This window comes from Hippoglossus hippoglossus, chromosome 9 (assembly GCF_009819705.1).
Source record: "Hippoglossus hippoglossus isolate fHipHip1 chromosome 9, fHipHip1.pri, whole genome shotgun sequence".
NCBI lineage: Eukaryota > Metazoa > Chordata > Actinopteri > Pleuronectiformes > Pleuronectidae > Hippoglossus > Hippoglossus hippoglossus.
In genome coordinates this window covers 27735408-27744486 of record NC_047159.1, presented here as the reverse complement: position 1 = coordinate 27744486, position 9079 = coordinate 27735408, and the positions used below count along the sequence as shown (strand labels likewise).

The 9079-nt window shown below is 39.9% G+C and overlaps 1 protein-coding gene across 2 annotated transcripts in view; it reads right to left on the bottom strand.

The window, feature by feature from the left end:
• Positions 1–564: 564 nt before the first annotated feature.
• The window catches only part of adgrd2 (adhesion G protein-coupled receptor D2), a 40379-nt gene continuing 31864 nt past the window's right edge, over positions 565–9079 (bottom strand). Inside the window, exons 23-25 of one of the 2 annotated variants that reach the window (XM_034595734.1) lie at positions 5149–5207; positions 5025–5055; positions 565–1867 (exon numbers count right to left, since the gene is read on the bottom strand). In XM_034595734.1, the coding sequence (XP_034451625.1) occupies positions 1860–1867; positions 5025–5055; positions 5149–5207 (98 nt within the window). In that variant the 3' untranslated portion in view covers positions 565–1859. Of the gene's footprint in view, positions 1868–3172; positions 3799–5024; positions 5056–5148; positions 5208–9079 lie in introns of those variants that run through there. The other variant, XM_034595733.1, reaches the window with a different exon arrangement.

Sequence of the window (9079 nt, the reverse complement as noted above, 5' to 3'; positions counted from 1 at the left end):
GAGAGCTGTGTAATCACTCTGTACAGTATATTTATGTTGTGAAGTGAATATCTACTGCAAGATGAAGATACATTTCAACACAAAAAGTTCTCCGCTTTATGTCGAGGTCAAAATGCTACCGTGGTGGAACTGATTCTCTTGATATTGCCTTTGTTTTTGATCACTTCTTTCCTTCCTGTGAGTTCACAGTCTGTCCCATCTTTAACTGAAGTGAAGAGAAAGTGACCTAAACATTTTGTTTTCTTTAAATATATTTTATTGTAATAGCATCATAACAATAAAATAAAATTCAATGAAGAAAAGCTCCACTTGTGTCGACTATCATTGCATGACATTCATCATGTTGTGCACAAATGATACAGAGCTCATACTGTGTACAAGATGATATTATATTCAGTCACTGGCCCCTTTCATACAGAGGTCCCAACACATCAGTGCTAAGAAGACCCCTCGTTGTGCTGCCTTGGCTTTTTTTACAATGAACCAAACAAAGCCACTATGTGATGGAAGATGTACAGCGTCCTGTCCCACTATGTCAGTCCCACTACTTATAAACAGACATCACTCCGGCTGTGAAGTACCTCTACCTCCAGCATCAAGGTGGAACACCCCCCCCCCCCCCCCCCCCATTCCATGTCAGTATCATTTATACGGACCAGCGAGGCAGAAAAAAAGGTCCAACATTCCTGAATTGAACAGTGTAAAAGAGGCTACTATGTGGCTGTTGTTTAGCCTTGTCTGACTTCAAAACATTATCATCAAAAATCATCATGTATAACAACAAACATCTTCTGTTTTTTTTTTACATATACAGACACACAAACAAACACACACACACACACACACACGCACACACACCTCTGGGATATCCACAGACTTTCTCAGCGTACAGTGATCTCTGCTGTACGGACGAGAGAGCAAAGTCAAGATGGCTGCTGCTTTTCATAATATAGAAAAAGCAGTTTCTCTGTTTCTCACGTCTTTTGAACATCTCTGGGATGTTCTTGCAAACATCTGTGTCGAACTCTCACTATCTGGTTGTTTTTTACAGCCCAAAGCCTGTTGAGCTGTAAGGATACAATCTAAAACTTTATTATATCTTCTATTTACAGTACAGTAAGACTGAAAACACACTTTACAGCAAGGAAAAACAAAAATGTATAGGACTATACTATAGGAGATTATGTTGGGCCCCAGGTTTGAAAGCAGAAAGACAGAAGAATGAGGCCCAGTGTTAAATGAGTGGTACAAGTTGATGAGGTACATTTTAGTGGGCCTGTGGGAGCAGGCGAGCCAGAACTATTCTAAATAACATTTAATGAATAATAGTGAAAAATACACTATGTAGTCAAGCAGATACAGTGGCTTAGTTTGATTTAGTTAAGTTTTCAGGTAGCTGTGCTTCCACCACAGTAGAAGTGAACAACAACAGCAACGTGTCTGTAACATGATTATGAAAAACTACTGTCTACAGTTTTAATTACTATATTATATCCTATAAAGTCTGTTCACAACGATGTTTGTGGAGAATAAAATAGTATTCTCAAAACTGACTTTGGATTTGGGCGAACTGTATTTTTAAGTTTGCTGAATCACTGTAAACTTTCCTCAGGGATTAGAGTTTCTTTTACAAAACAGTGACAGATAAAGAAGTGGTCAGATCAGAATATTGATCTGACCTCAGAGCAGTGAGGTGTATCTCTGCTTCATGCTGGTTCTCTCTCACACCCTCCAGTGTGTGTGTGTCGGCCGTGCTCTTCATCAGGTGGTGTCTGTGGATGTGTGGGTCCACTCTCCCCTTCTTTCAGGATGATGCATGTTGATGTTAAGTGAGTATCAGGGTCCACTCCATTTGCAGTTCAACAACCTGCAGAGAAATAAAGTGAAACGCATTAGCTTCGACTCCAGGCTTAAACTGATGTGTAATGTTTTTGCATTACAGGAGTGTGAGTGTGTTTGTGCACAAAGAAGAAAACAAGAAGGGAGGGAAATGAAAGGCACAGTGAGAGAGAGCAGGTGTTGGAGTGGTTAATGGCTGATAGCATGAATAGCCGGCACTGTCTGTTCCTGATTAAGGGAATGAACTTCCCCTTTGTCTCGACAGTCAACAATGATCACCCAGCAGCACTCTAAACACCATCATCAGGCGTTCCTCGCAGACGGCCAAACATTTAATGAATCTGTTAAGAACTTCCCTCTCCCTAACGCCAGGCAATTTAGAGCCAATGACAGTGACTTAACCCTATGGAAATATGGGGACCATCTGTGGTGCACGCCTGCCCATTCAAATCAACAAAAGACACGGGGGCAGTTTTTCACACAGGCCTAACGTTGCACTCTGTGCAGGTAAATCTAAGAGAATTAACGTTGCTTTTGCTCTTTCTCCTCAGGTCAGTCAATTGTATCATTTATCGATGGCTGTGCTCTAACCCATTCATTTCTCACACACACACACTGAGCATGAGGGTTTTAGGAAGCTCTTATTGTTTAGACTGAAGCCATCAATAGATGTTTTCTCCAAACCTTTGAAACCTTTAAGAATGATTTCCATGACAGAAAAGATTACAAGTATAATGTTCTTTTTCTCCTGTGAAAATAAAAACATAACAGGACTAAAAATAGACCATCAGACCATGTTTTAACACCATCTCAGTAAACGTGCACTACTAATAATAACCATAATATAAATTTAAATATCAGTCAACTTAAATCTGGAATTTAAATGTGTAAGCATGCAAATATATATATATATTTTTAAATGAGCAAAAGAGAAAGCAGGTGGACCTAATGCATTCCTAGCATGGAGTAAGTGAAGGTACACAGGCCACAGATGGTTGCTGGGCTGTGAAACACGCAGGCTGTCATGTGTAGGTGATGGCATTGACCGAGTTCATTTAAGACTGCATGAATACATTTAATGACAAATACATCATAGCCTAGTGCAGCTTCACACACCTCCCTCAGTGTGGAGATGCCACCATATGACCCACACACAGGGTTCAGCATTCACATTTTAAAAATCAGTAAAGGTAATGTCTTCAGGATCCTCATAGCATGTGACTTGTTGAGGTTTTGTGTGACAGTTGATTCCTTTTATTCATATTCTTAGTCACACTAAGTCTTGGCCCTGTGTTTGATTACAGGCCTCTTCAGTATTCCATTTCAGGGAGTGTTTTTTATGTTTCACATACTTTTTTATTGAGGAACTGTCAAAATACCCAACACAGTACAAAAGCAGTACAAGTCTCTGGCTGACGGTGCATTTTGCTGTCGTATCACAAATGAAACCCAGTTGAGTTCAGCACTAGATAGTGATGGTACAGACCACAGCAAGACAAGGGAGAGAGAGAGAGAGATGCACCAAAAGGACCAGGGGCCAGGCTGTGGTTCATCAATCACCATTGTTTTCAGCAGACTAAAACAATAATTCCCCTCCCGACACTACTACCCATTGTGGGAGGTCACAGGCTTTGTTCTCAGTGTTAAAACTTCAGTTACTGCATTCCACACCACTACTGCTCAGTGAACGCACAAGACATATTCACACCATTCCATCAATTATTTATTGCAACATCTTTGTGTCCTTTCTTTATTTGTGACAAAATTATCAGTTAGTTGCATTTGTTGCTGCTCATTGTTATCTTATTTTGTAAACTTTACTCTTTTGTCTTACTTGTTTAAATTCTTAATAGTAACTTATTTAAGGTGTTTCCTTTCAAAACATGACAGAGATCTAATATTTTACTTCTTTGATCACACTGAAACTAGTCGACATGAAGACCAGAACCATGGACATCCCTGCAGAAATCTGGAGGAGGAAGTTGAAGAGGCGGTACAAAGAGACGAGGGAAGAGAGCTGGGTCAAGACAACAGAGACTGATGTTGGCATCAGATAATGGTGGTGGACCACGATCGAGGTGGCAGCTGATGATGGATCCTAATGGGGCGGCAGTGGACAATGACTGTGGACTATAGTGGCATCCGATCTTGATGGTGGATCATGATCTTGCTGGCAGCTGACCATAGACTATGATTGCAGCAGGACTGCTTGATATATAGTATTTCTCCTCAGATCCTCGACCGTTACTGACAATAATCCATCAATTCATTGACCTTCAGTTATGCTTCAAAATGTTTACCCTTATCAATGCTGCTAAAACCCTTATCTTGATGATGTTCTCCTTTACACTTGGCATCTATTGCACTTCTGTCCGTCCTGGGAGAGGGATCCTCACATGTGGCTCTCTCTGAGGTTTCTACCTTCTTTTTACCCTGTTAAAAGGTTTTTTAGTAGTTTTTCCTTACTCTTGTTGAGGGTTAAGGGCAGAGGATGTCACACCATGTTAAAGCCCTATGAGACAAATTGTAATTTGTGAATATGGGCTATACAAATAAAATTTGATTGATTGATTGATTGATTGATGGAGGAGATGTAAGCCCTATCTCTCTTCTATCATCGTGGACAATGTGAGGTAAGTGGACAGTAAGATAGAGGAATGACAGTGATTTCCATGAGTTTAGTGTTCAGGATTTTCACAGAGACACGGCTACACGGAGTTACTCCAAATCTCCTTGCTGCCTTTGACGGCTTTCAGAGATTTCAGAATGGAATTGTTGTGCTGCCCAGACAGTGAACACTTAGGTGAGGTGCTACAGCCATAGTTCACATTCAGAGAGCATCTTGGATAGTGTTTACATCCTCCTGCATGTGTGATGTCATTCCCTGTGCGTGTGACCCCTCTCTTTTCTTCTTTACTTTTTGCACATTTTGATTTGTACATTCTTCTTTTCACTTATTGATCAAAGTCATTTTTATAGTTTTTACTTATTTACTTATTTTCCTTTGTCTTGTGTGTTGTATAACTGTAACAAGCAATTTCCCTGCAGGGATCAAAAAAGATTTTCTGATTCTATATACACTATAAAGTTACTGTGTATACAATGTATAGAATATTCTAGTAAAAATTGTATGGTATTGTTTCAAATATTGCAAACTCCAGTAGTTAGAGATGTAAGCGTTGTACCTGATGGTTTGAATGCAGTCAGCTGGACCACCTGTTAGAATCAAAAAGACAAATCCAACATTTAGTCCTGTTCATTCACTGTGATATATATGACTACATATTGTACACTATAGGTGTTACTTACTTGGTTTCCTGATGTTGGTTTTAGAGAGAAACTCACAAAGCTGTCAGTTCTGAAACTCTCTGAAAGACAAAAAGTATTTGTATTTAAAGTTTGCATTTGTCTTCCAGGAACAATAGATTTGTTTATGCAAGGCCACAACATGAAGTAAATATAATGTACAAAAGAAAGTGTCATAAAATGACAAAAAACAAACAGGATTAATTAGTTGAGTTCTTAGTAGCATCTTTATGTTCTTTCTGTTTGCATATTTCTTGTATTTATCCTTCTATTTATGATGAATTAATGTTGTATAGTCATCAGTCTTGCGTTTGCGGGACAGACTTCTACTGATGGGAAAAACCAAGAGAAGAAATCATCATCAGCAGTCGGCTTTCTGCCCCACTCAGTATTCACTTATTCCAGTCACAAAGAACAGTGGAAGTGCAGGAGAGTTTGCTTCACAGCTGTGGTGCACATAACGGGACATTGGTGATGATAACTGATAGTCAATGACGCTCTGTGACCTGTATATTCTAAACTTTCTGTTGATTTAGTTGAATTAAATGTTGTTTGTCCATCCAACATTTGTATGTGAAGGCAATTAAAAGAAAAATGTGTAAGAAATGAAGGAATGCTTCAACAATGCTCTCACTATGAATTGTCAAAATGAGATTTAATACTGTGACACACTGAACCCAGAGAACTACAACTAGCCTACCATAAGTCACTGTGTCTATGATGGCAACACACAGTGCTCCTCTGAACCTCTCTCACCGTGAAATGTAGGAGCAGTGTTTTGGAGCCATGACCGAAGATCTTGTCATGTTTCTGTCACATCTTTTGTGTCCATCACAGTGTACATCTAACTTTATAGAACAGCCAAGGACACAACTTTTAAAGCTTTTACACTGACACTGTATATCATTTTCATAAACTTATGTCTATTCCAGTCATTTGATGTTGTTCTTTTGGATTTTGTTATGTTTCTTGAACTCTGACCACTCCCTGAAATTCCTTCTATTTTCTGATATTATATTTTTTGTGCTCCTGTGAAGCACCTTGTTACTCAGGTTTTGAAAGGGTAATGATAAAGCAAAATGTATCATAGAAAAACTCCTTTCTAAAGAATATTTTATCTGCACACCTGTGTGTGTGTGTGTGTTTGTGTGTGTGTGTGTGTGCGTGTGTGAAAGAGAGAGAGTAACTGGGTAAGAACTGGCTGTTTGCAGTTTTCTATAGAACTGGGTGAGTAAAACATTCATTCACATACGCACATTTCAAGGTGGAGTGGAGGTGGAGTTGGAACATTGCCTTCAGGTGTGCGTGCGCAAGGTTTTATAAATCGGAATATATTTTGGTATACGCCATTTTCGGCCTTTGTGCGCAAGTATACTTTTAGTATGAATCCTATCCACTGTTTTATAAATGAGGCTACTGGAAACCAGTGTAAGTATTTTTCCACCTCTAACCATATGCCTTGTGGTATCAGCTGAGGAAGAAGAAATGCAACCATTTTTTGACTATTAATCAACCTAAAATCGATCTTAATGTATTAATCAGCCTTGTTCCTTGTCTTACACACCCAATCTGAAAAACACAGCCAATTCTACTTTATATAGTGTCCCATGTTCCTGGCCTGTGCTCTGGAATTTCTCATGTTTTTATCAAGTTTAGTCCCTTGTACTGTCATTCCGTTTATTTGATTCATTCATTCAGTATAGTTTGTCATCAGTTCTGCTCCTAGCCGTGCTGTCATTTCAGACCCAGCCACACCCAGCAGCCAGCCTACTGCTAATTGATTTATCTCACCCAAGGGCCTCATTTATAACCGTTGTGTTTGCACAAAACTGGGCCTGAAAGATGCGTACGCGACTTCTCACGCAAACGTTGCAAATTTATAAAAACAAACTTGAAGGGAGAATGTGCGCACTTCCACGCTAAATCTGAACCATGCGTACGAATGTTTTGGAGACGAGAAAATGACGATGCAGACGTGAGGTGGTGAACTGAAGTCAGATTGTTGATCCACTTCATCATGAACATTAAAACCAAGAGCGCTACGTGCTAGCGTGACATAACTGTTCCATACAAAACTTCAATTGAAAAAGATATAAAACAATTTACAGCAAATTATGTTCAGATACCATTAAACAGCAGAGTTGCAGAGCTGAGTCATTAATAGTTTTTAACAATATCTTCTGACACTGTGCGTGTATCATCCAGGACGAGTGTGTGTAACATCTCTGCAGTGAACGTGACTGTGCCATCAGGCGCACAGAGCACACTGGAGATCACTCACTAAAAATAAATAAAAACTATTCACTTTCGAACTTCTATTTCCAAATAATATCCCAGAGTGGAGGTTAGGATCCACTGATGTGTGAAGTAATCTGTCCGATTGCTCTAAATATGTAAATACTGTGGTGACACTCGTGTGTAATGCTGCGTGATGGATGCACGCAAATGGAAGGATGAGGAGGAAACAAGGGTTTCGCGATCAGAAAGAGTTTTTATCCCATGATGATATAGATTCTAGAGATCTGTGATCTGTGATCTTTGTGCTGAACTGAATCCAGTTTTAAACAGATCGAACCGAACCATCCCAGTACAAACACAAGTATATAATAATAATTCTGTAAAATTTTATAGACTGAGGACATCACAGCTGCTCTGAATTTAATAATCCTGCCGTTTTGGATGATTAAAAAACGAACAGGTGATACAACAAGTTCCCTCACATTCACTGTGAAGCAATAATTTATTTTCCTCCACATTTGAATTAGATTATTTTTTATTACAGGCTCCGTTCTTTCTATCGTCCTGACTCTCACTCATTGTGTTATCATCATCAGCAGCAGCAGTGTATTTTTTTTATTAGTGACATCACTGCTGTCAAATAAAATCGCTCTTCACCTCCACCTCACTGATAAACACCTCGATGTCAGTGTCAGAAAGTTTCACTTCCACTTCTCATCGCTTGATGCCGTGACTCTGTCATGACTCACTCTGGAAACAATTGGTCAGCAGGATAATTTAATAGCAGCCAGAACTCAGTCTCCCAGGGTGCTTCAACTTCACACAGAGGTGTGAAAACCGACCGGGGACACAAGTTTCAACCACTATTGGTCACTCTGGGCCCCATGACCCAGGAGGTCACCAGGCCAATATAAGCTAAGTCCCCCCCTCTATTCTCTCTCTTCTATCTCTTTCTACTCAACTTCAATGGAGGAGAGGTGCAGCTTGCAGCTCACCTCATCAGGGAAACCTCCTCCCAATCCAAGCTCTACCAACCTTCAAGCAGGCCTGACTGGAGCAGACTGCTAAAACCTTCCAAAAGGCAGCGACGCAAGAGCCTGCCTAAGAACTTCAGCACAAGAGCTGCATCGCACAACAGAACCACAAAAACAGGAGCCACGAACCAGCAAGACGACTTCACTGGACTTCAAACGGCACAGTAACCTTTTTTCCCTTTTCATGGACGGGTAACACAACTGGGCTTAATAATTATACTAGACTAAGCAAAGACTGCTCATTCAATTCCGTGTGATGTTTATAAGTTTGATTTGTGTTGCTGTGATATTTCGGTTATAAGTTATTTGAAAGTTAATGTTAGTTATGCTCTTCACAGTCTTTCTTTGCATGCAACTAGCTACTTTCTCTAACGTGGCACCAACACACACACACACACGCATATCTCCCCACACATCTCTCAGACCCCCGCCACATGTCGTAAACCTTCTAATGGGGGGGGGGGGGGGGGGGTTCCCATTATCTAAATAGTGGCCTGCCGCCATTTTGAAAGCACACTCACTCACACAGACACACACACACACGCATACTCACATACACATCTTTATATAGTAAGTACATCTTTAGTAATTTGTGTTTTTATACTTTATTATCTTCATAATAAATGTTTTTCTTTCACAAATGTTGTTTTAATGAATGTTGC